The sequence below is a fragment of the Acanthochromis polyacanthus genome, chromosome 1 (assembly GCF_021347895.1).
Source record: "Acanthochromis polyacanthus isolate Apoly-LR-REF ecotype Palm Island chromosome 1, KAUST_Apoly_ChrSc, whole genome shotgun sequence".
Classification (NCBI taxonomy): domain Eukaryota; kingdom Metazoa; phylum Chordata; class Actinopteri; family Pomacentridae; genus Acanthochromis; species Acanthochromis polyacanthus.
The window spans coordinates 44,382,264-44,410,066 of NC_067113.1; the positions used below are offsets into that span (position 1 = coordinate 44,382,264).

General features: G+C 39.7%; 1 protein-coding gene across 4 annotated transcripts in view; it reads right to left on the reverse strand.

Moving 5' to 3' along the window:
• The window catches only part of grm8a (glutamate receptor, metabotropic 8a), a 329,262-nt gene that overhangs the window by 77,175 nt on the left and 224,284 nt on the right, over positions 1–27,803 (reverse strand). For all 4 annotated transcript variants that reach the window (XM_051944844.1, XM_051944828.1, XM_051944847.1 and 1 more), the window contains 3 exons: positions 16,773–16,908; positions 15,517–15,671; positions 11,416–11,553 (listed from right to left, as the gene is read on the reverse strand). In XM_051944844.1, the coding sequence (XP_051800804.1) occupies positions 11,416–11,553; positions 15,517–15,671; positions 16,773–16,908 (429 nt within the window). The remainder of the gene's footprint in view (positions 1–11,415; positions 11,554–15,516; positions 15,672–16,772; positions 16,909–27,803) is intronic.

Consider the following 27,803-nt stretch of genomic DNA (forward strand, 5'->3'; position numbering starts at 1 on the left):
AGACAAGACAACAGCTGCTGACTACATTACCGTCGGGTCTTGTTAAAGGTGCAACAGCCGTGCCGCAGGTTAAAAAAGACTTCTTTTGGTTATTTCACCGTTTCCTCTAACAAATGTCACACCTCTAATTGATCACAGGCAGCTACAAACTTGCCGGGTGCTGCTTAATCGTGACAATCGTTGCTAAAAGTACAAACAAATCAGACCAAAGTTCAAACACTACTGAGTTTATCAGAACTTTGGCAGTCTTTTGCTTCTGCCTTTTTATCCTCGTCTTTCATCTGCTCTCCCTCCTCTCCTCAGGCCTGCTGTCAGACAGCAGCGAGAATATTTTCTGCGTTATAAAGCTGCAGAACGCCACTTTTCATAAATAATGCTTTGCCACTGACATATGTGACTAATATCTTGATATTATTACTCGTATATATTATTGCTGATAGTACACCACAACTAATATAAATTATTCATTCGTCATTATTCATATTATGCTGAATCACTGTCCTGGCACAACTTGCTCACTTGCTCTCCCTTTCTGCTTCATTTTTTTTTAGAAAATTTCCTTTTGTCTGTGCATTCTTCCTTTCATCTCGCTTTCACTTGAACATATGAACGAGGATTTCTTGTTTGTGCTGCTGAAGGACTGCGAGTGGGCGTTTTGCATTCCCACTCTTGAATAAGCAAATATATATAGAGATCCTAACAAACACGGAAAAGGTGGGAACAAAAAGGGACGAGTGAAAGCGGAGAAAGCGTAAGATTAAGACGGAGAAAAAAGGAGAGAGAGAAAATTGGCTCAAACAAGACAGAAGGATGGAAAAAGAAATAAAAACCAGAATGAGCGGTGATAAGTAGATTGTGAATTCATGGAGGGAAAGTTGTGAGGAAATATGAGAAGCAGGCTGATAAATGACGACAGAATGGGGTGCAGTGTTCAAGGCATATGAATATTCAAAAAAAAGGTATCGCAAACTATAGCTTCACATTAGCAGGGTAGGACTTCATCCCTCTCTAATCTGCTACATAAAGAGATCCGGAAATGCACAAATAAGCACACACACTTTGCTACACTTTGGGTTTTTTTTTTACACTGCATGCTAATATTATGTTAGCCTTGCACAATCAAGGGCAAGAAGTATGGATTGATTTTTCTTTTTGAGATTTTGTTCTGTTAAAGTTAAAGGAAGTCTTTTCTTCCCACCGGCACCAAAGAGGTTGCAAAAGGAAACTGTTTGAATTTGTTATGTTTTCTCTCTTTCACCTTGTTTTGTGACGATATAGCTAAAAATAAATTGAATTAAACTAAAAGTTGCAGTGATCAAACATTATAGATACATTCTATGACAGCAGACAAACTAAAAAGGCAGCTAATGGATTAACATGATGGGGATATTAGTAGCTACAGAGGCAGGTTTGTCCTGCAGGAGTTGAGGAGGAGACCAAAAGTGAGATTAAAGGAGAATGAATGTGGGATTAGTCTGACTCACAGCATGTAGGAGGAATTTATAAGCCTCCCGTTGACCAGCCAGTTTAGGCAGCTTTGTGTGACTGTTTTCTTTACTACAGAAATCCAATCACCACCTCCAGGCAGCAGCTTATCCCACCAAAAATCTCAAGTTTTGCAGAAGATTTGGCAGATGCAATACGGCAACCCAGGCTATTTTTTCCTAAAATTATTCATTTTAATGACAGTTTTTGCCTCCTGCATGCAAATATTTCACCAAAATAATTTCATTCGTCAAAGCTCGTCCTTCATTTAGCCCCACCGATGATGAATGATTTAAAGAAATACAATCAAGCTAGATCGTTTTTTCCCCCTCTAGAAGACTGATCTATAATATGTTCTACACAATGGGTAGTTAAAGCCAGACTAACATGGGATATACATTTGTTAAGCAGTCAGAAATAACACTTTGAATGGATGATACTGTTGTTGTGTAACTGATGGATGTGTAAACAGGCCACTGTTAGCGTACACATGTTCAATTACAGCTATATGTCAGTGGGCGTAATTGGCAGGGATGCATGTTTCAGACATGAATCACTTTCCTTTTCTTCTCCTGAATCCCAAGTTTCTTTTTTATACTGAGCATCAGAGGCTGGTCTTGGATTCATCCTAGGTTTTTCCACCACAAGCTCCCACATAAGGCTTTTTGCTGTAGTCATCTATATTGCTATGGCGTCGTCGCTATTCTGCTATGGTGAATCAGTCATTGCTGTTTAATATAAAATGCACTGTTACTGGTGCACTAGAGGGAGACTAGTGCTACAGACTTCTTCTTCTTAGGTGTCTTGTGTAATTGCGTTGACAACCATGTCTTTCCACTTTTCTCTGTCATACGCTGCATGTAGTACAGTGTTGGAATTCCATGTATTTGTCCAGTCTTTGATGTTGTCAATATATATCCTTTTTGCTTTCTTCCCTTCTATGTTACCTGTTGTTGCAAGATTGTTAATACTATTCCTCCTCATCACGTGTCCTAGGAATTAAATTTTTCAAATTTGATGGTTGCCAGCATTGCCTTTTTCACATTCGCTCTCGTAAGCACCTCTTCATCGATTACTCTTTCTACCCACGATATCTTCAGCATTCTTCATAGGAACCACACTTCCGTTGCCTGGAGTCTCTTCTGCATATTGTTTGATATTGTCCACGTTTTGAATCCATATAGCAAGACTGACCAGATGTAGCATCTGAGGATTCTTAGTTTGGTCTGCATACTTATGTGTGTATTCACAAAGGCGGTCTTTTTCTTGTTAAAAGCATCTTTATGCCAATACGTGTCTTGATCTACTGGTCTGATCTGCCATCTGAAGTTAGCTTGTTGCTGAGGTAGCTGAAATTCTCGGTCTGTTTGATATTGTGTCCTTACATACGAGTGGTTCTGTTCTCGCCAATACTGTCATAGTGAATGTTTTCATTGTGTTCAGGGATACACCCAGTCTTTCATTCTGGACTATTACTTTATCCAAAAGATTTTGGAGTCTTACTTCTGTCTCGCTGATCAACACTGAATCATCTGCATACCAGATGTTGTTGACATTATGGCCAAGAAGCGGGTGCTACAGACACCAGATTTAAAAGGGTGTTATGGGGCGCCCTTGTAGCCAACTCAACAAGTTGAGCGGTGGACCTATGAACAAGCTATAGTCACCAACTCAGCGGTCATGGGCTCAAGTCCGATCCATAGCCATATACTTCATGTCTTTGCCCCACTCTTCTCCCCATGTGTCCTGTCTCTCCACTGTGCACTATAGTGAAGGCCAAAATTTGTTATTTTTTATTTTAAAAAGTGCATTTTACTGTGAAGGTAATGAACAAATGTAAACTCTTCAGGCATGAGCTGAATGTAACAGACACTTGTTTATATGTCAATCCTGCATTAATGTCCGATGCGCTGTAACTCATGCTGACATAACAAAAAAATGTTAGGACCTCAACAGAATGTGTGTAAGTTTGCCACTTGAGCAGGTATATTTAATTAGCTCGCTCCGGTAGCTTTTTGTCTGTATCCATTAGCGGGTTTGCTTCTGATGGCGTATCAGTGACACAGTGTGTGCGTGGCAGCCAAAGAGCAAGCAGTGGTTCCTCTCAAGATGAATTGCCCTGAGTGTGTGTGAATAAGTGTGTGTCTGTGATATAACGGTGATAGATGGGCAGCTAGGCACTGATGCATTCAGCTATGCAGCATAGTGCCTGTGATGGCAACGAGCATCTCACATACACATCCACACAGGTACATTTTCTCCGTCGAACAATGCAGGCCCATGTTACGAGCATGCTCTGGGTTATACGGCTGCATCCCATAAATCAGCCGGCAGCCACACACTTGCACATATGCACCCAGAGCGCATCTTTGAGAGCGGTTAGATAACCATGTCCTCTACAAGAAAATGAAAAAGGATCATTTTGCAGCAGCTAAATGACACTTCATCTCACCTACTGAAAACTAATGCCGCAAAGAGCCATAAAGCGCTGTCTGTCTGTCGCTGTCTGCGTCTCGCCGCCTCCAATCTGTCTGTCTGCACTTTCCTGTCTCTAATTGTCCATCAAGCTCTCCATCTGTGTTTGTCTCCATCCTTCAGTCTGTTCAGCCCTAAGGCCTTTTTTTCACAGGAGAGGGAACAGTTTATTCAGCCTGTGAGCCTAATAACTCTCCTTCCCCATCGACCTCGTTAGGATATGGTCTATTTGCAGCGAGTGAACATGTGTTTGTACGCAAGGGTAAATGTGCGCATGCTGGGCTAAGTCAGGATCTAATTAACTCCTGGAATGGTAGTGTGCATCTCACACAGACAGATCCGTGCACACATCACTAGTGTTGGATGAAGACTTTGCATCTTCAAAGGCTGTTTTTTTTTTTTTCAGTGAGTTTAAAAAGCGTTCATGTGTTCAGAAAGCAAGGGCACCAAACTATCAGCGAGGAGCCTTTAGAAGATAAATTCCCCATTAATAACGCTGTGTAACGTATTAATTATTTATGTTAAATTGGGGGAATGTAAAACTTTGTGTGTGTGGCGTGTGCAAGCATTTGATAATCTTCGGTGTTTGCTCATTAAGCAGAAAGGAAGTTACAGCCTAACCTTCATTAGGAGGAACACGCAAAAGGAACTACAGTCTCATGGAAATCTTGCAAATCAAGGAAAGTAGACCAGAGAGCTGAGGACATTCTCCCACAGAGCTTGGACTGTTTACACACATCCTTTAATTCTAATTGTCACCTGGATAATACATTTCGATTCCTTTTGTTAAATGGTAAAGTGTCCCTCATAGCCTTCTTATAGGTGACCTCTAATTAAATAAAAAAGTGAGATTATTTGCTATTAAAGTATTTTACTCTTTGAAGGGTAAATTTGTGTTTTTTTGCTTCAACCAAATGTATGTTGTGCTAAAAAAAAAAAAAAAAGGTGTCGTCTGATATATCGGTTTGCAGATGTTGGAAAATGACAGATGTATTAGTATCAGCAGGGCCTGAAATCACAAAAAAACATTTTTTTTTTACAGTTGACAATGCAGAAAAACGCATTTAAGGTAACTCAGAAATAGCTTCATCACATAATTTAACTACCCTGCACTGTTTGCAGCACATGTAGCACAGCAGACAGTGGTACGGAGTAAAGGGGTGTTCTCACAGTAAGATGTGATCTCCAATAGTTTGTATAAACATGGCTAGAAAGTTAATCAATCTCAGCGCAACCCAAACATATAATCTACATATGTTCTACTTGTCGTTTTTCTTTAACATGTCACTTTCGGTTCTTTTATTGTTTTAATGGTATTGCATAAGTGCTGTGTTGATTTATTTTGTTATTTCTCCACTGGGATTGGGCTTTGAAGTCACTAATATTGAAAATATTTTGTGATATACAGTCGGTTGTCAATGTAAAGTAATGCATAAAAGTGAATCCAATCAAAGGTAATCTTCTATCCTGTTGTATCTGCTCCCCAGTTTCAACATTAAAATGCTGCTCTGTTGATGTCTTCAGTGATAATTGAATTCCCTCTGTATTTCTTTGTCACTGCCTGCATCAGCACCATGTGTTCTGCCCACATTTAACAGAGATAAAAGATCTCTGGATGAGTGTTACTGGTCCTATTAAACCCGGCTTGCAACACTAGATTCATCCGTAATAAACAACGCAAAAGTAAACTATACAGCTGCATAACATATACATTATTATAAAACGCTTTGCAAATGGCTCTACAAATAGCTCTTCTTAAAGCGTTAGCCATCATAACTGTTTAGAGATGTAAAAGTCTGCTCGTTCATCAACTGAGCTCACTTTTATTTGCCACATTTATGGTTGAATGCAACAAAAGGACAAGGCAGATTAGTTTTTGTGACCACGCAAACAATGAAAGCCGTGACTAAGCACAAACAACAAGGGGTTTGAGTGGAGACCGAAATAGCAAAACGGTGCGAGTGAAGAGCAAACAGATGAGAGTTTAATAGAAAAAAAACACAGCACTATTAATGTAACGTGAATTAAATATTAAAAAAACGGCATGCTTTGGTATCAGTTAGCAACAAGAATACGAGACCGTATTGCTGATTTTTATCTCTAATACTCCATTTTTAGACCAGTGATTCTGAAGCATCTCACAACTCAGAGGTCATATTTCTTTTTTAGGAGGATGATCTCATCATGCCAAAAACTTTCATCCAGTTAATATATTCATGGATGTGTCCGATACTATTTGAATGAGTCATATAGCGTCAGATCAATTTTACATACGCTGATGTATTTTGTACAGCCTGCCACAACATCAAACACTGACCAACACATATTGATTTTCTATTTTTGTGCGATTTAAAATGAGTAAAAACTTGTAAGTGGACAAGTCATTTTCATTTCACTTCTTTAGTTAATACATCATGTGTGATAATAGCTAATTATCTGTGAAATAACACAAATAGAACTCCATTACTGTCTCTTACACTGTAAACGTAGAACAACACACGTTCTACTTTTTCTATCTAAGCTTTAGGACATTTTTCTGCTCATGTTTATCTATTTTTTTTTGTGCTGCTTAGATTTGACTTTGAATTGGAGCAACTGCAACGTAAGCAGTTTCCCCTCGGGGATCAATAAAGTATTTCTGATTTCACTGTGGAGCTGCGCCTCTCTCTGTGTTTGCGTTTCTAAAAACACAATGACAGCAAAGCTCATCTATGATCAGCCTCTCCTGTCTGTTCATAAACAATCACAGCTGTTGTTGCCTTTTCTAGACAACCATGTATCACAGCACTTCTGCACAAATTAGCCCAAAAATGATGCATTCAAGTTACCTCTAGCCAGTCTATTCTTAACATAACTGTCAAAATCAGAGACTCAACTCTTCAATAAGGAGCTGTGTGACCATTCCAGATCCATGAAACCTCTGGATATTCTAGTTTTACAAAAAATACTCTACACACTTTATGAAAGTGACTTAACCTCACTTGGCTTGCACTTCACAGTAGCTGCTGCTACGTGCTGCTAACTTGCTCTTCACACGCACAACTTCAACTGCCAGTTCCTATTAGCATATGCTTTGAATTGCATTTTACAGATGAATTATTCACTAAGTTGAATTCTCAAGGAGGCAGACCGAGATAAATGACAAAAATCAGCCTAAAAAAGCAAACACAGACGGACTTAGCCAATCCCAAATAACCAACAAGTTTGACTGTTTGGAATCAAATCAGTCTTTTCTTTTCTGACTGAAAACATACACCAGAAATTCCAGATCAAGGATGAGAGAAAACTGAGACAGTTGATGATTGACAGTCAACAAAGTCAGGAAAGATCACCGAAGAAAAGATAAAATATTGGTGTCATTCCCTTGAGAGTGACAAGTTACAACCCACACAGACACAAAAGACAAAGAAAAAAGCAACATCCAACAGTGTAACAACCTTGTTTCCTGCTCTCGGTACACTTTAATTCCTCTGTGTGTACCCGAGGCGTACAGCTCCCGTCACAGCCAATGCCATTCATTGGTGGAAAGGATCCATTGATGTGCCCAGGTGGAAAAGAGCAGACGAACAGAGTGTGTGGATGCACTTTCATACTTGTTTTTTTTTCCCCTTTTGTTTGTGTGTGTCGCTGTGTACGCTTGTGAGCATCTGTCATGGCTGTCTCGGTGTGTTTGTGTCCATCCCAGAGCAGGGAAATGCTGGTTCCACTGAACACGGATGCGATGATTTGAGAGATCAACCAGAGTCACAGTGTGACGATTGAGGCGGAGCTGCTGCCTTCATTTTCTATGAGGAGAAGAGAGTTTATCCCGGCGTAAGTCAGAGATTATGATCTGGAAAGGTGTGAAAAATCACGGCTTCATGAACACATCTGAGATCTGTCCTGTGCTTGATCTAAACGTCTTTATATTTCAACCATCATCGTCGCTCCAATTAGGCGCGGGTCCTGCTCTGATCTGCGTTGCTGGGGAAATCAGTTTCCAACAACAAATGGAATCAAATGGTAAACTCCAATTGGATTTCAGTGGAACCAGACATTATCTCTGACCAACTGACACGTGTACCAGGAGTATATACATCTCTATCTGTGCAAAAACAAGGCAACTACACGCAGTACTACACGTCAAAGGATCACATTAATTAACACACAGCTCCTGCACTCATTCACGATTTTATCTCCAGCCACAGAGCATGTAAGTGTTTGCGAGCATTTAAGTGTGTAGGCTTATCTGTGATCTGGTGTCTGCTTCAGTTAGTTCCCCCTCAGGCGCCAGTTTTACCTGACTGCAACGCTTTCAAACTGCTTTTATTCCAGCGTCTGAGTTGTCCAGGCTGATGTGCTTTTGAGCCACGAGTGGAAAAAAAGAGGCTTTTTACTTTTTTTTTTTTTGACTTCAGAAGTCTGAGTGCTTTGGATTTCCCCTTTTCTTGTGTGCTCACTATTCTCTTGATGAAAGATGAAATGATGAAAGATGAAACTTGTGGTAATGTACTCTAAATAAATCATTAAAATGAATTTATCGGACTGGTGGAGGAGCTGCACCAACGGTAAAAAAAAAGTTCAAATACACCACTGGAAGATATCATGTCACAACTACAGGACTGTATGAGTGATTTTACTTTCTTAAGCATGCTGGTTACTTCCATTAAATATGTATTATACCCATGTAACTCATTTTGTACTGACACACGAGTCAAGAAGAACTACAGATGGGTGTCATACTAAAGGAAAGCCCAACAGAGAGAGTCTTGTTAAAGGGGAACTTCGGTTTTTTTCAACCTGGGGTCTGTTTTCATATGTCATTTCATACAAGTGAGTGATGGAGAAATGAATTTTCGACATAGCTCCAGTATTTAGCCAGGCAGGCAGCTTAGCAGCTCAGCTAGCAGCTCAGCTAGCAGCTCAGCTAGCGAAAAGTATGGGGCAACTGGCTATATGTATATATATATATATATATATATTTTTTTTTTTTTTTTTTTTTTTTTTTTTGCTCTATCATCATCTCTGTGCTTAGAGTTTAGTCTTGATTCCAAGTCCAAAGGCCAATTATAGTCAATTTTTGTTGGTAGTAATTAGTTAAAACATGTCAGTGTGTGATTTATTCAATAATTCTGGCTGAGGGTTGTCCTTAGGTCATATTTGGACAAAATTTGTTCACTTCGGAAAGAACCATTTTCATTTCCTCCTCCTTTTCTCAGTCCACCTGAGTCTTATTAGTTTGTCGGCTCTAATTTGTTGTTATTCCCGCGTTATCCGTGCATTTTATTATCATTTCTTTTTCTCTTGATGTGTAATTTGTGCATCCAGACAATATTTTACAATCTCCCTTCCTGTAAATTTTCCCATTTGCACTTGTTGACACTTTGTATTTGTCTCTCCCTTCCAGCCCAGTCACATGCAATAATCGCACCCATTTCCACATCCTCCCGTCAGCTGTGTCGCCACGGCGACCTTGAGCAGCAGGCTGCTGATTGGCTTCTGTGTTGATGTTCTGGAAGTTGAAAACCCCAGCACTTGGAATTAATGGACTCTGTTGCACAACGACATACACGCCCACATACACAGATGCCACGGCTAGTAATAGACGGTCAATGGGAGTCACAGCCCTTACAAACCTAATTATGTGAACTAATGGCAGGCAGCAGCCGGGGAATACTCGCTGTGACAGGCACATAAACATACAGACTCAATCACAGCAGCTCGGAGGTCATATAGCACCTAAACTGGAAAGGTCACACATGCAGGTCATCAGCAACGACATCGCTAACTCTGCTCTAAGTAGGGCAGTTTTTGTGGAGCCAGTGACAGGTCCAGGAGCGGTAAAAATGCAACACGCCGCCCTGTCTAGATCAAGTACACACATGTACATACAAAGCGCCCGACACGCAGGTTCCACATCAGCTGCAGTGCTTGGTCTTGTGTAAAATAACAAGCTTTATGCATTTTGATAAGACGGCAAAATGTCGTCAAACCACGCATGCCATAGAAACACAATGAGAAAAATGACAGCAAGGGGAGCCTATTACAGGACAAATACACACATGTATGTAGACACATATACAAATGAGAGCACATTGTTGTATTTTTAAGCACAGACTACGGCAATTACTGCACTTCCTCTCTAACTTTAGGTATACAATCATTCCTGTTGAGCTGTATTGCTTCTTAAAAGCTACTGCAATGTGTTTAAGGGTACTTACTGGAGCAAACAGTGCACTTTACAATATACAGTCAATACATCCCTGTTGACAATGTTTTCTAGGGCTGAGATCTTCCAGTGAAGTTTCACAGTGATGTGGTTAATCTGTGGGCCATGTAATTGGAAAAACTCAGGTTGCTTAGAGGACGCACTTTAAGATGGAGCATTACTTCTTGTTCTACATTGAAGTAACATCAGAAGAACGACTCTGAGCAAGATGTCGTTGATGTGGTGCCAGGATGACAGAAGATCAATTATGACCACCTGACAAAGTGTCCACATTTGCAGACTTGACATCTGTGGTATGAAAGGATCTTTTTCTCCCATTGTCAACACAGTTTGTCATAAAGTGAAACCTCATTTGTAGCTCGGAGTCTTTACCGTTCTGTGACCGTAATATCCAAACAAACCTTCACTTATTTAATGGCGGCAGTTATTTGAAAAATCAAAAAAGGAAAATGCAATCATTTTAATCATTGGAATCTCAAAAAAATCTGTAGAAATCTCCAGAATGACACCATTTGTCATAGGCAAAAGAGTGAAAAACGGAAAAAAAATTATAGACTTACATCTTTCTGACATAATAAAGCACTCATCAGTGACATGATGTCCAATCAGTAAACATACAGAAAGGTTAAATTGGGATTTTTTTTCAATTTGCCAAAAATTCATCATTTGTACTGAGGAGATTTAGTAAAAAACTAAAAAATTCTGAGCTCCTCTTAGCAACTGTGAAGCCATGAGTGACTCAGAGGGCACCGAAGCGACAGAAAATCTACAACTTTTCAACTGAACTAGGTTGAACTGCAGGCAGCGTTTACACGGAGCAGTTAGCAGACAAGTGTGGATACAAAATAAAAATGTAAGTAGCAAAATATCTACTTTATGTAGAGTCACTGTTTTATTCCTGGGATCACCTGGGGTCACTTCAAAAATACTGAACATGTAGACTTCAGTTTTGTTTTTTGTTTTATTTGGAAAATAAACAACCATGCCTTTACACTCTATGTTGGACAAAAGAAATTTTCATTTCACTCCACCCCTTTATATTTGGTTGTTCCACTTCCATAGAGGTACAGGACTTTATGTTGCACTGAAGGATGTAAAGATGTGTCCGGGGCAAAAAATAAAAAAAGGCAAGAAACTGCTTGGAGTTTAGCAGGTGAACAGTTCTGTGACATCTTTTTCTTGCCTACATGGCTGAAATCATGGTGGCAAGACACTCATTTAATGGAAGACGTCAGATGTAGCCTTACCTGTGCATTTCTTCAGGCTACCGGGACGTTTACCGTGCATCCCCAGCTTACAGTTGAAGTTTTCCTCCCAGAATTCGGCAAACCAAACATTTCTTCTGTTGTTGGACAGTGAGCGACTTCGGAAGTACCGGTCGAATGCTGTATAAAAGACAGCAAGGAGTAAAAGTTTTTAAAAAAACATTGGGTGAGGAGAGGGTTCAGTTTTTACTCATGTAAACTCTACCGAATACTTCGACCGATCCACAAGGAACCAGCATCATTCTGATTAGATGAACTGGTTTCAACACGCAGTGGTTCACGGGTTAAGGGCTTCATTTCCAAAGAGACTGCCTGTACTAGGAAATCAGGTTTTCATGTCAGTGTAATACTTTTTGACACACAAAGGCATGTGTTACGAATAGTCTACGTATGACTGAAAAGGCTTTTCTGCGGAGCACATCCTGTATCGGAGTTTTTATGAAATTCTGAAGCTGAGAGCAAACATTTTAAAGCGAGCTTTCACAACAGCTCGGCTACTTGTCCAATTTAATAACTAGAGAGAAGGAAAGAAATGGGGAAGAACACATTTCTCCACTCAGAGGAATGGAAATACCTGTCAGTAGCTGGCAGGATGAGATGAAGAGATGTGTGAAAGAAAGGAGAAACGAGAAAGACAAACACTCTTGTACTACTTAGCTGATACCACCATTTAACGGGGAAACACTTTTTCCTGTGTTGTCTGTGGGGGAAACTGGATTTTTAGAAGACTCATTGTTATTATCCCTCTCCTTGACATCATTAGAGATTTATTGGCTACTAAAGAAACAGGGGCGATATAATTCCAGTGAACCTCAGGTGCAGAAAAAACTGCAAAGAAACATTCATTAATTGAAAAAAAAAAGTACAATTTTCAAGACAGTAGTTAAGGGGTAACATCATGCAGGTGAAACTACCCATAAATTGTGTGTGTGTGTGTGTGTGTGTGTGTGTGTGTGTGTGTGTGTGTGTGTGTGTGTGTGTGTGTGTTGGGGGGAGGGGGGGAGGGGGGCAATCAGACTGGCTTAGACAGGCTGTCCCACGCCTGGCTCACTGTAAAAGCTGACAAGAGCTGCCTTGATTAATCTCTTCAGCTGTCACGGCAATGGTTTCTGTGTGCACCTGTGCAGCTCCACTGATAGTTCCACTGCTGGGAACAGTAGGTTTACTCCCCGTGTGACTCAATAGGAAGCACGTGTCATGTGGAATCGCACGTTTCCCATCATGATCGCAGATGTGACACTAACAAAAATAAAAACCATACATGGCACTGTAAGGCTCTAAAAATTCACTCATGCTAGGAGAGAAAATTGTTGCTAGTTAAGGGTGCAAAGTCTCTACGAAGCGTTTGCCATACATTGATTTATACGTGACAGCTGGCTGAACTCCTGCATGGAATCAATCCAGAGTTTACAGATGGTTAGCATCGTGAACACCTCTGCACAAACCTGTCCAACGACGATGCTTTCAAGTCAGCTCTGATAAGTTAAGCCCTTCTCAGAGACGGGGTACGGAGCATTTCTGGTTTCTTCCATCTGTCCAAATCACAGTATCCTGTCATTCATGTGTAGGCCACAGTATGCACGCTATATTTGCCATACACACAAGAGTAAAGACTAATTATCCATGCAATGTGACAAATGAGTAAACTGTAGTGTATAAACAGTGACTTTGACAGCTCACCTTTCTGATATGAAGAAAAGCGCACAGTGGTAAGTGCTATTATATGCTAACTGATCATGGCGGGGATCATTTTAATAGCTCATAAGTAAATAACAGAGTTACTACTGGTGTTCCAAAACTCTCTTTTTGTTTGATGCCGCAGATATTTACGAAATTTAGATGAAAGACTCTTCCAAACACTTGGAAGCAACAAACTGAACTCCAACTCCTGTTTTGTCAGATCACAGATGGCAGTGATTGCTGGTGAGTCTCATTAATCTGACCTGTTGAAGTCCATCTTTGCCGTAGTAAAATTGTATTTTTATGGCCATTTAAGTCTGTAATAAATGTGAAACTGCAGGACAGGGGGAACAAGGAAAGGTTTTTTAATGCTCTCTGTGATGTTTTTGGTTGTAAGGAGCCCTATATAATAACAAAGATAATGATAATAATATAAAAGGCTTCTGGTAGAATAATGCAGGGTTGTATTGAATGCTCTTGCAAGTGGATAAAATTCATGTTAATTCTTGAACTTTGGTGTTGAATGTTTGCTTCTTAACTCCAGATAATACTCTAATTATCTGAATTGAAGTATCCGAATTATTTGGATTATCTAATCATCTAATATTGGAAGGACAGTCTCGACCACAGGCATTTATTTTTCAGTTATGTGACACAATGTGAAATAGTTATGCATTATGTAATTTTTTTTGGTGCTTAAAAATATTTTCAGGACAATCTATCATATACAGAAATATTATAATGAATTAAATTGTTTACGTACTGCTGTGAGCCCTGCCTTAAAGACAGACTATAGTGACTACCAGTCTTTGAACTCAACAAAGCGATTTAAATCCGACCAGTGATTCCAGCTCTAATCTGCGCCCTAAATGTGAAGCCTGAACCAGCTGACAGACAGTTTAGCACCAAGACCGGCAACTGGGGAAAAGAGGAAGCCTGACACTTTCCAAAGACAGAAAAATATCCGCCAACTAGCACCTCGAAATGTTACTAATTAGCATGTTTGAGCTGGTGCTAGAATCCTTATAAAAAGTGTAAAAATGACACAGTCTGACTGATAATGACAACATAACTTCAAGCCATTTTCTTGCTTTTGGAGACAGTCAGATGAATGGTATTGGTGTAATATGCAATATTTAAGGCACAACATAAGATATTAAACTACTACCTTAAAAACAACCTTACAGTTGAATCCACACCCCTTGAAGTCTCCACATACCATCTATTGCAGAATCACTGAATACATTGCATCATATCACCAGGTGTACCTAATAAATTGGTAACTCTCTGTCCACTCTCCTTATTAAGCCTCCTCTGGTTCCATCTCGCTCACAGCTTTTCCATCTTTTCTTAAGACCCCCACAGCTTGCTTCCTCATGTGAACCAGGCCGAGCTGACTTTGATTTATTTAAACTTCTACTTTTCTCCCTCACTCTTGTCGCCTTTGTGGCCCTCCAGGAGTCAATTATCTAATAGGGAGTTCCGACAGGGAGCAAAAGAGGATATCCTCTCTGGTCTAATGGCAAAAACTTGTTGCCCACTGGGACCAACAGCGAGGGAACCTGACTGTATTTCATTTTTTCCTGTTTCTGGTCTTTTCTTGTCCATCTAATTTGATCTATCAGACTTTGAGCACCCGCAGCCTCTGCTTTCTCTAATTTGTCACTAAGCCAAGTACATGGGATTAGTTAGACATGTAAATGAACTCTTGGAGATGATTCCTTATTTATTGTTCGGTACACTTGCATGTACACTACCAGTCAAAAGTTTGGATACACCTTCTCATGTAATGGTTTTATTTATTTTCATGACTATTTACATTCTAGATTCTCACTGAAGGCATCAACACTATGAATGAACACATATGGAACTATGTAGTAAACAAAACAGTGTGAAATCAGTCAAAACAGGTTTTATATTTTGGATTCTTCCAAATAGCCTCCCTTTGCTTTGATTTCCATATCCTGTCATTTCTCTTTACTGATCTGACTGGTTCTTGCCATAATATGGATTCCAACAGTTGTCCAATAGAGCTGTCAACTGTGTACCAACCTGACTTCTGCACAACACAACTGATGGTCCCAACCCCATTAAGAAGCAAGAAACCTGTGAAGTGAAAACCATTTCATTTGACTACCTCATGAAGTTCATGGAGAGAATACCAAGAGTGTGGAAGGCAGTGGGGTGGCTATTTGGAAGAATCTAAAATATAAAACCTGTTTTGACTGATTTCATACTTTTTTTACTAGATAAGCTAGATATGCCCTCAGTGAGAACCTACAATGTAAATAATCATGGAAATAAAGAAAAAACATTAAATGAGAAGGTCTGTCCAAACATTTGACTAGTAGTGTATATTACTGTGTTAACATGGTTTGATTTAATGTTTTCACACATTCTTACCGTCCACAGATGCTCGTTTGGGAAGAATCGTAATGGCTCCCTCGGCCACTCTCTCCTGGCCAATCACAGGGGAGATCTTGGACCCCCAGCTGTCTGAACCCACCCACAGGAAGTGGCCTGTCTGGTTGTTCCTTTTAGCTGCATCCAGAACTCGTCTGTTTGAGGGATAAAAGCAGAAAATTAATACAACTCCAGAAAGAACAGCAACATGTGAGTGACGCATTTAATGCTGGATGTATAACCAAATGCAGGACAATTTTTGCGACTTATTGATCGATATACAGCACAAAAAATGGAAATGTTACGTAAATCCATCAGTAATTTGCAATTTCGTTGTACTTGTTGCAATGACAAATAAAGTTCTAAAAAAATCCAGAAAATAACATACAATTAGATGGTAGTTTACTGCCTGGACTTGGATTTATATTAGAGATTTTTTTTAACAAAATCTCTTAATTGATCCATCCTCTATACACCACTTTATCCTCACTAGGGTCGCGGGGGGTGCTGGAGCCGGGGACACCCTGGACAGGTCACCAGTCTGTCACAGGGCTACATATACAGACAAACAATCACACTCACATTCACACCTACGGACAATTTAGAGTCATCAATTAACCTCAGCATATTTTTGGACTGTGGGAGGAAGCCGGAGTACCCGGAGAAAACCCACGCATGCACAGGGAGAACATGCAAACTCCATGCAGAAAGATCCCAGGCCCACCCTGGGATTTGAACCAGGGATCTTCTAGCTGCAAGGCGAAAGTGCTAACCACTACTCCACTGTGCAGCCCTCTTAACTGATCCAATTCTGCTAATTCAATGCAAATTTAAATAGACATAAATGCGCCTATGACTGGGTACTTCACGTTAGATCTAATCAGTGGCTGATTGACCTTTCAAGACAGTAAATTTCAGTGACATAGTCCTGAGAACAGCATGAACTTGTCTGATCCAGCTCTCATTCATCACAGAAAGGGTTCGACTCTGTATTACTTTAAGGGCTACAGCGACTCAATGCAACAGTTTTAACAAGTGAACAAGTCAAGCTTGTCCTTTACAACTTCTACTTCTGTCCTAATTTCAGCTGCGTAACATCATTTTAACTCAAATTGGGCATGTAGGTGTCACAGATTTCCTGCTGTGAAATAAAACACATAGAAACCGGCACAGGAGATGTTATTAAACAAAAAGTATAACTGGTAGCAGGTGGGGAAGTGTGCAGCAGGGCTCCTGTTTGAGTGCACGGCACGTACCGTATGTCGTCCTCATTAGCGAACATGATGATGGCCCTGGCATTGGAGGTCTCCAGCAGGCGTCTGATGATCTTGTCAAACTCCCCTGGCCTGGGCTCCCTTGGGATCTTCAAAGACTGGGCGATGCACACGCCACCTGGGAAAGAAACAGAAAAAAAAAAAAAAAGAGAGATAAAATTAATGGTCTATTTTGCAGCCACTGATTTGCATTTTTTCATTCTGTATTCGTAAACTTTCAGCCGCTCCACCTTGATTCAACCTACAACTGTTTGACACAAGAGTGTTCCAAACTTGTTTGAAAGCTCTCAGGCCTTGGATGAAGGCTGTAATGCTCAGAACAGCCTCACAGCTTTACGAATAAATGGGTCGTTGGAATGTTAGCAAAAGCACGGAGCAGCATAGTGAGGTAAATCAAAGAAAAGGTAAGAAAAAAGTTTCAGCGGCATTTGCAAGTGATGTCAGGGAAACATGAAGCACTCTTGGTAACAAAAAAAAAACTAATAAAAATACTAGAAAGGCAGTTTGGTGACAGGAGACTAAACTCTAAGACGTAAACCTGTAGAACAGAAAAATCACTGGTAGCTCATTACTAGGACTTTGTCTTCTAATTCAAAAAACATTGAGTTTTCTGGTAATTAACAGTGTGTCCACAGATAACAAAAAGAAATAAATTTAAAAAATGTTCCAATGGTGACTTTGTAGTTAAAAGAATTGAACTTTTTTTTTATATACCAGGGACATTTTCTAGTAATGGTGCACTGACAGTAAAAAACTGTTATTTAATGGTAAATCTACAATAAAGATACAGATATTTGCTATTATTTTAATAGTATCTACAGTCAAAGACAAGAGCATTTCTGTAATTGATATATGTATAGCAGAAAAAAACCTGTAAATGTAAAGTAAATTATTAAAATCACAAAAAATGTGCTGCCAGCACGTTACCTGGAGGTGCAATTAAATTAGGGATTTTTAAAAATGTCTAAACTGATCCAAGTCTGCTAATTCACTGCAGCTTCTCTGGACAAAATCTGGATTTTTCTCTCAATAAATCATGCTATGAACAATTTTTTCCCCATGCATTTGGATAGAATCTTCATATATAGTCAATATTTCTTGTGTAGAGAAGAAAGTAGATAAAACTAAGGTGTAGCATTAAAAGTGAGACATAAAAAAGACAAGAAGACGAAAAGACAAAAAAATAGTGGAATTAGTTGAGGGAGAACTAGGGATGTCCAATATTGGCTTTTTGCCGATAACAGCTATGCCGATATTGTCCAACTCTCAATTTCAGATTCTGATGTCTACTGATACCGATATGTGGGCTATTTAATCATTTTAGTTAATATCACATATCTCCTGTCGTGGAAACAAACTTACAAAAAAAATGCCATATTTATGCCTTTTTTAAATTGTCTCAAACAACAGTTCATATTTTTCCTCCCTCCCTCCCTCTATGAGTAAATGAGGGCAAAATCCAGGCATTATTTTATCAGTTTTCATGATAAGTAAAAAAAAAAAACCTGACAACGATATTGACCGATATAACATTTTTGCGCTGATATCAGGCCGATAATATTATCCCTTTTGAAAACTGTTGATTAAGAGCAGTGAAGGACTAAAAAGGAAAGAAAACAAAAAGAGAATCTGTTAACATTAAATGATGCTGGAGGTTGGAGGTGCGGATTGCAAGAAGAAATGGAAACAAAGGTTCAAGATTACTGCAGTGTGAGCTGCAAGAATAAATGATCTGTACCCACTTCACACTCTTTCATTTACCACCGCTGAGGACGGCAATTATGCTATTAGTAATATGTGATAAGTTCTGTAACCTTATCCCTTTTCTTTCGCTCTGCTTTGATCTCACACACACAGCCTAACATCTCGTGCTGTTTTGCACTAATCCAGACTTTATATTGGAGTTCTGTGCTGTTAATTAGGTTTGCTGAATTGCATCATTAGCCCAGCTGAAGGTGAAAGGTGTGTGTGGAGGATTATGTCATTGTTACACATCACCTGTAACCAGCGCACGATGTATGACCAACTGTGTGCATCCATGTCTTTAGTGTGCGAGTAGACACATCGGTTCATGTCATTTGTCTCCGTGCATTAGTGTGTGTGTGTGTGTGTGTGTGTGTGTGTGTGTGTGTGTGTGTGTGTGTGTGTGTGTGTGTGTGTGTGTGTGTGTGTGTGTGTGTGTGTGTGTGTGTGAGAGAGAGAGAGAGAGAGAGAGAGTATGAATGATGTCCCCTTTCCTCCCTGCCTGTTCCAGTCCATTTATTGAACATCTGTACAGTCTGTCGCTTCCACTATATCACAACCCTAAATCACACACACGCTCGCGCCCACGCAGACGCGCACACACACACACACACACGCCAGCGTGCATGATTGCTAAAACAAATACTCATTAGCCTCAAATTAAAAGCCTCTCAAGGATAATAACTAAAGTGACAAAATCTGCACAGGCAACCCCCGTCTCCGCCCCTCACCGTGGAGACAAACGCTGGCAAGTTGGGAGTATTTTCTCAAGGATAATGACCAAATTTGACACGTGCATTTTGTACACGTAGCACACAACACAGCAAATCATGAAGCAACAAGGCATTCTACACACGTGGACAAAATTGTTGGTACTCCTCAGTTAAAGAAGGAAAAAACCACAATTCTCACTGAAATCACTTGAAACTCACAAAAGTAACAATAAATAAAAATTTATTGAAAATTAAATAATCAAAAACAGCCATTACTTTTGAATTGTTGATTAACATAATTATTTAAAAAAAACAAACTAATGAAACAGGCCTGGACAAAAATGATGGTACCTCTATAAAAGATTGAAAACTATTTGACCAGAGTGACATGATTAACTCAGGTGTGTCATTTAATTGACATCACAGGTGTTTCCAAACTCATAATCAGTCAGTCTGCCTATTTAAAGGGAGACAAGTAGTCACCCTGCTGTTTGGTGAAAAGGTGTGTACCACACTGAACATGGACAACAGAAAGCGAAGGAGAGAATTGTCCCAGGACATCCGAAAAAAAATGATAGACAAACATCTTAAAGGTAAAGGCTATAAGACCATCTCTAAACAGCTTGAAGTTCCTGTGACAACAGTGGCTCATATTATTCAGAAGTTCAAGACCCACGGGACAGTAGCCAACCTCCCTGGACGTGGCCGCAAGAGGAAAATTGATGACAAATTGAAGAGACGGATCGTTGGAATTGTATCCAAAGAGCCCAGAGCAACCTCCAAAGAAATTAAAGGTGAACTCCAAGGCCAAGGTACATCAGTGTCAGATCGCACCATTCGTCGTTGTTTGAGCCAAAGTGGACTTCATGGGAGACGACCAAGGAGGACACCACTGCTGAAAAAAACTCATAAAAAAGCCAGACTGGAATTTACAAAAATGCATGTTGACAAGCCACAAAGCTTCTGGGAGAATGTCCTTTGGACAGATGAGACCAAACTGGAGCTTTTTGGTAAGGCACATCAACTCTATGTTCATAGACTCAAAAACCAAGCATACGAAGAAAAGAACACTGTCCCTACGGTGAAACATGGAGGAGGCTCAGTAATGTTTTGGGGCTGCTTTGCTGCATCTGGCACAGGGTGTCTTGAAAGTGTGCAAGGTACGATGAAATCTGAAGACTATCAAGGCATTTTGGAGAGAAATGTGCTGCCTCGTGTCAGAAAGCTTGGTCTCAGTCGCAGGTCATGGGTCTTCCAACAGGACAACGATCCAAAACACACAGCCAAAAACACCCAAGAATGGCTGAGAGAAAAGCGTTGGACTATTCTAAAGTGGCCTTCTATGAGCCCAGATCTGAATCCCATTGAACATATGTGGAAGGAGCTGAAACATGCCATTTGGAGAAGACACCCATCAAACCTGAGACAACTGGAGCTCTTTGCTCATGAGGAGTGGGCCAAAATACCTGTTGACAGCTGCAGAACGCTCATTGACAAATACAGAAATCGTTTAATTGCAGTGATTGCCTCAAAAGGTTGTGCAACAAAATATTAAGTTATGGGTACCATCATTTTTGTCCAGCCCTATTTCATTAGTTTGTTTTTTTAAATAATTATGTTAATCAACAATCCAAAAGTGATGGCTGATTTTGATTATTTAATTTTCAATCAATTTTTATTTATTGTTACTTTTGTGAGTTTCAAGTGATTTCAGTGAGAATTGTGGGTTTTTCCTTCTTTAACTGAGGGGTACCAACAATTTTGTCCACGTGTGTATATACACATAAACACAAGAGCTGATGTTTGCATTGTCCTTGGAGCGGCGTAAAAGTGATTAAATCTTCGTTTGTTTTATAGCCTCACAGCCGTCATCAATAACTGTCCCCATGGAGAACAGACTTCCCAGATAAAGGCAATATCAAACTTGGTGCAAACACTTTGTTCATTTGACTGCACTTTCACTCCTAAAACACTTCATATTCTCGATGATGTGAAAAAAGTAGCTGAGCATCGGTTATTAGCTCGCACCAGGAACGAGGTCAAGTGAGGAGAAATGTCAAGTATTCTTTTTCTTTTTAATCACTCACAGAATGTCAAGTTGAAAGTTAAAAAAAGGAAGCATAGAAGAGAGATTTAACATAAAATAAATTAAACAACACAGAACACCAAGGATGTGCTTTAATAAGATACCAAAGAATTAAAGAAAACTGTCTTGCAAAAAAAAAAAAAAAAAAAAAAATTGTAAGGCTACTGTGGAAAAAAATCCCAGAAAAAGTTTGTTCAGATGTACAACAAAGTGTTCCTGTGAACTACAAGCCCTGCTATTGATTTCAGTCAGGATCTAGGTTAACAATCTTCATCTCGGCTTCTTGACAAAAAGCGAGTCAGTGTCCGTCTGTGGACATCAGATTCTCGTCATCGTGTGAATAAACACGACAGCAAACACATGATTTGGCTGTTTGTATGTCAATAATGCCGCCTTTTATTGGATTAAGGCTAAATTACTCACTGTATTTAGAGCAACTGAAGTGTGAAAAGCTGATGAATCAATGTGAACTTTCATCGCAAGCGCAAGCCAACGCCTCATAATTTGTCTGATTGTGCAAAAAAGCGGATAATTAATTGTTTAGAGACACAACGCCACACGCTGGGCATGCTAATGTGAGACCACTCAGGAAATTCTCCCCCCATTCAACGACAGATAAAAAGCCCAATTGGATCGCGGTAATAGTCAGTTCATTACATAATTCACCAATTGTAGCGCGTTCATCTACGACGGCCTAATTGAATTAGGAGCTCGACATCCGCTGAGCACCAACACGCAGAGCTCTCGGTTTATCGCTAATAACCTGATTATTGAGGCTTCTGTGTGGAATTGAATGTGACAGAATCCTAATTCCTTGCATGTATGTGTGTGTGTGTGTTTTCTTTTTTTTAACCTCTCTGGGTGAAGGTGTGAAGTGTATTGTTGTGATCCTAAATGCCTGCTTTTGTGTGTTCAGGCAGCAGGTAATGAACGAACGCCGAATAATGAGCGTTTCTGCGTGTTTGTGTGTATTTGCATCCATTGTAACCACTGCAGCTGTGAAGAAATAAAGGTGCAGGGTCGAAGTTGTGTTGATAAATTCAATGCTAACTGTGTCCACAATCTCTCCAAGCAAAAGCCCTAAAGTCTGTAATTAGCTCCTTTTCTGTTTGGAGATTGAATCCTTTTCTGATGCAGGACGGGAAACACCGCTGTCTCAGCATTTAATTAACAACCTCCTTCCCTCCCACACCCTCTCCTCTCCCTGCACCATTTCATCCATTACCCAACTGAGACTTGAATGGGGAGAAAAAAAAGATGAATTACTCATCTCTCTCACTGTGTGCATCTTGCTTCTGTCATTTTCTTCTCACCTTCAGCTTGTCAAACTATTCAGAGAGTATCCCCAGTGTATTCAGACAATGTGAGGAAAAGAAGTTTTAAGAAAAAGCCATGGCACAACAGGGAAGCTAATTAACACCAGAACACACAATACATGTCACACATGCATGCAAAAGAGCCAATCTGGATTTGCCTCTATTTTGCATTTATATTAGAACAAGAAATGGACATTGCAATTTTGTTTCTTTGTCATATGAAGAAAAAAATACAGAAGTTTTTACCAGATGATTTGAATACTATTAGAGGAAAATAAAAAGAATCATTCTGCAATGATTGGGGTGATAGAAAATAATACATCATTCAAAAAAAAGGAAAAGCTGACAATGTCTTTTAGTTTGGGCTCTTGTATCTACCCATCCAAAATAGCTATTTTTCTTTGGATGACATTTAAATCTGGCTGTTACCATCATATAATTCGAATGAGCAAACAAATTAGGTGTGTTGTCTCGTTTCATATGGACCGATTTCAAGACACTGCTCACAAAATATAGGTTTGCCGTCGACGTCAAACTTTCTGTAGCCGAAATATTCCAATATAAATGACTGACCTGAATGATTAATTTGCAGGTTTCACGCTAAAATATTGGATTTATTGGATTTACAACAGGGCAATGCTCTAAGTTCCATGCCGTGCTACATTCATGCTAATGTACAAAATCTGCACCAAAATAAGGCTAAAAATAATCTTCACCGGAATTCAGTGCAACCAGTGGAGGCAAAATATAATAAACTTGTACTCAAAAGCCTCACTTTTCAAACATCTGCTGATTGACAGACACTATGATCCATTTTCCTAAAAAAAAAAATAAAAATCTCACAGGTAGAAGCTAGCTAGGCAGCTGTGCACAGAGAAGCTTCTAGTCTCCATTGAGCTTAGACAAGTATGACCAAAAATTACTTAGAAAAGAATGAAATATGGCATCCTAATGTCAGATTTACCCAAGTTAAAACCAAATGACTTCACTTCATGCGCATTCAATTGTGTATTTAATTGTGGGAAGCAAAAGTTGTGATCAAGATTAATATTCCAGTTACTGTACTGCTTTTGTGTTCCTCTTTTGCAACTAATTCTTCCTTCTCAGTGGTTCCTTTCTCGTTTCAGTGTGCACAAGTGGAGCCTGCATGTCAACAAATGTTGTATCACGCAGGGAAAATTTTAATAAAAACCTCAGTGCGTCCGAGAGCCCTCGAGTCAGACTGAATTCTATTTTATCAGACAGATCTCTCCTGTAGATTAGTCATGAAAAATAAGAAGCATTTTCAAATTTCCTTTTTTTCTGTATAGCAGCAAAAGAGTTGCAACATGATGTGTTTGAGGTAATTTGCGGATTTGCGATGCCACAATGACACATTGTGCAGCTTTAATACGTGTTCACCTTTCACTCAATCTGACCTTTTGTGTTCTCTTTACTAAAAGCAAATTAAATAGGCTTGTTTGAAGAGATGACTTCAACAGCGGCAATCTGCACTCCATACAGCTCCCAATACTCTGAACTCAACACTGCAGAAGTTACACACACACAGACACACAAACAGACACATCCATGCATCCTGTAATGTATTTATACTGTCATTAAGTCTTGGACACACAGAGATGTTAATGTGGCTTCCTGCTAAGCTGAATGAGAAATGAGACTAACTTTAAAGCTAGTTGTCTTCATGCCACTGGCGCTGGAGTGTGTGAGTGTGTTTGCATTCAAAGACGAGCTTGTAACAAAATGAAAGCGAAGCAGCGAGTCTTTAATGAATTTTCTGTTATGATAAAGCTGCATCACCTCCTAATTATACGTGTGTCCTCGCAACTCGTTGTCAATTGCGACTATTAGCACAACATTGAATATGCTTGGACTAAATATGAGTGCTTCTACAAATCCTCACAGGAAGAAATTAATTTGTTTTCTTCGGCTTAGCGCGCATTTCTTTGCGAAAACCGCCCTCTGCGTTCACCCCCGCATAAATACCTGCCAGTGAATTATTACGACAGGAGAACTGATTTTGACGCTCATTTCTTTTTTTTTTTAATTTTAAACCTCTCTAAACCTCATTACCACACACTTTAAAATTAAAAGTTGCCCCCTGCTTCTCTATGCTTTGTTCGTGGCTTGAGGCGCTGCAGCATCGGGCCTTTGAAGTCACAGATTTGTGTGTATGTGTGACTTCTTTCTCCGACATGCCTGTGTGAGTTCCATGCTCACCATCCAGTCTTTGCATATGCATGTATTTGTGTGAACTCCGGTAACTATGCCGACTATTTTCCCCCCTCTCTCTTCTGGTGTGGATTAAGTGATGCGGTAAATATTGCGTCCTGGATTTTTTTTTCTCTCTCTCAGAGTTGAAACTTCTCCCCAGGCCTGCTAATGAATCATTGACACCCACCCACAAAACCGCTGTCCCAAGAAAATTTACATCCTCCCATTAAAATATGCCTCGAAGGGCGCAGGTCTTAGAGCGTCGAATGGGCTGGAAAATTTAGCACGGCCCCAACCCGAACCCAAAGAGATGAGGCTCAGACCTGAACTGAGCCTGAGGTGGAAAAGCTTTTGTGAGCGCAGAATGGACTTAAGCCTGAAATTGCTCATAATTTGCTGATAATGAAACGCGATAAGGGCAAGGGGAAAATGGGCAAAGTTGTCTCAGTTTCCAGAAATTGGATGTACTTTCGATAAATGTTTGATTAGCATGGCGTGAAGACACACTGAGGTGAAATTATGAGCACACTCATAAAGTCAGAGGTACTATAGCACAAATGGAAGCACAGTTTGGATCAGTGGGTGGATACTGAATACCGGCAATGTTCTACTCGGCACAAATAATGTGGTATCTACTGTGACTAAAAACCTAATTCAGAATCTTGCCCGAGAAGAATTTATTAACACAGATACAGCTGGTGGAACCATCCTTCAGTCTGCATCTACTTTATTCTCGACAATATAGAAACATTATTTTCCTTTTGCCTGCATTATTGTAGCTTCCCTTACAGCACTGCTTTACACTAAAATTTCCCAAAGTTGCATTCAAGTGGCTCAAACGAACAAAGAAACCACGTGTTTCAGTAAACATGAGATGTAGTGTGAGTTATTGTGTGCTGAATTATCATCAGTTTGTCAGCTCAGGCTGCATTTCAAACATATGTATTGCAACATCAGGAAAAAATAAGCCTCATATGTTTTTAATTTTCAACATGAAGTCAACATAGGAGCAACTTGTAACTTTGCACATATAAAGACATTGCATAGACCCCTATGCACACCAGTTTTTGTGGTCCTACATGACCATTTGTTATGTCAAATAGCAAAAATTGCAACCGTGGCGTTCCATATTTGCCACACATAAAGTTCTACTGACGCTAGAGGCCACAAAAGTTGGTGAAATGGTGAACAAAGACTGTATTTTAAGTAATAAATATGGATGCATCCACGTGTAAATGTTCCTATATTACCCTTGCTTGACAATTTGGTACTTTTTCCATTATTTAAAGCCCAGTATTTTTTTTTTTAATGGCTTCTGCTGAAGACATTTGTCTATTTGGATCTGCTAGAAACAGTTCTGTCTGTCCTTGCCAAATTTGAAACCTGCAGAAGTTGTATTTCTGAAGATACTGAGCCTGTAAAACGGCTTCCCGGGTGAGATCTTTTCTTGCAGGGGAAATGGATGTATTCCCAGGTCGGAAAATACATGAAACTCACAAAATCCTGTTAAAATATTAAAAAAAAAAACCTGCCACAGTGCAGCGACACATTTCCTGAATTCTGTCTGTGAATGGACATGGACTGACTTAATAACAATAATCAACACCTCTTAACAGGAAAAGCTGAAAAAGACCAATAGGCCATTTTCACAGCAGCCATTTTGACATCAACAAGTGTTACTAATCACATTTATAATAATTCTATTGTATGGAGGTACACAGCATTCATTAATGTGATTAGTAACGCAAGTGTTTACCTCCTATTTCTTGTCAAAATGGCTACAATAATAATAAATCTATTGTTGACAAACCCTGTACACTTAAAAAAAACTTTAAAATGTCCATATATCTGCTTACAGCTCATTTAAAACTACAAATTCATAGTTTTTTTCTGCAGTATAGTATATTGGTTTGTTGATGGTGTAATAACATAAGGACACTGTTACATTATTCTCTATAATATTCTGTGTCATACAATCTCTGACCTCTATATGTTACTATGATTTACCTCCCTGGGGTAAAGTTGCAGGGCAGCAGCACTGTGCCATGAATTAATTATAAAGGACTTTGATTTTTTTTTCCCTCCATCTTAATTTGATACATAGAGGAATGACTGTGTGCTTTTTTTTCCCAGTATGCAAACATGAAAGGCAGCGCGGGGAGAACAGACTGGACCTTGAAAATGAAATCTTGGCCTCTAAAAATCTGATTTCACCTTCCATCTCATAGTAAATGTGTGTGTGCGTGTGTGCATGTGTGTGTGTGTTCAGGGTGGGGTGGCAGGTCTGTCTTCACCACAGGAGTCGGGGAGTCTTGCTGAAGTCAGCACTCGGTCTGGTCTGAGAGGAGACAGGTGGACAACTAATGCATGGAGCTCGGTGTCTGCGCTGTACAAGCGTGGATGAGAGAATGAAATAGAATCTGTTTCAGTGTTGTAGGTTTGAAATCCATGAAAATCCATTAGAAGCATTTATGTTTTGTTTTTTTTTAGTTTTAGAAGCGTCTGTGTCATCTCTCTGCCATCGCTCTCAGATTAACTTCCCACTGGTAGCAGCATAGCATTAACCAGCCGTACACGCTGATAAGTAGTCATCTTCATTTGCATGCACTGATTGACAGTCACGCGAGACTTGACATTTAGGAAACATTTTAATCTGAAAATATGTAAATGTTGCCACCAGTCTCCTCCCTGAGGTTGTCCAATATCACTTTCATAAATTGCTAACAGACTAAATCCGTCACTTGATCAACATCTGCTTCTTGATAGACACTACAATTTACCGATCTCCCATAAACGCCTCACATGCAGGCTACGGTAGCAGCCGCGTAGTCGGGAGATACACAGAGAAGCCTTTAGTCTCCACTCAGCAGACATTTGACAAAAAATACAGTTAGAAAGAGTTAAATAAGGCACTCTAATGTCAGTTTAGCCCACGTTGAAA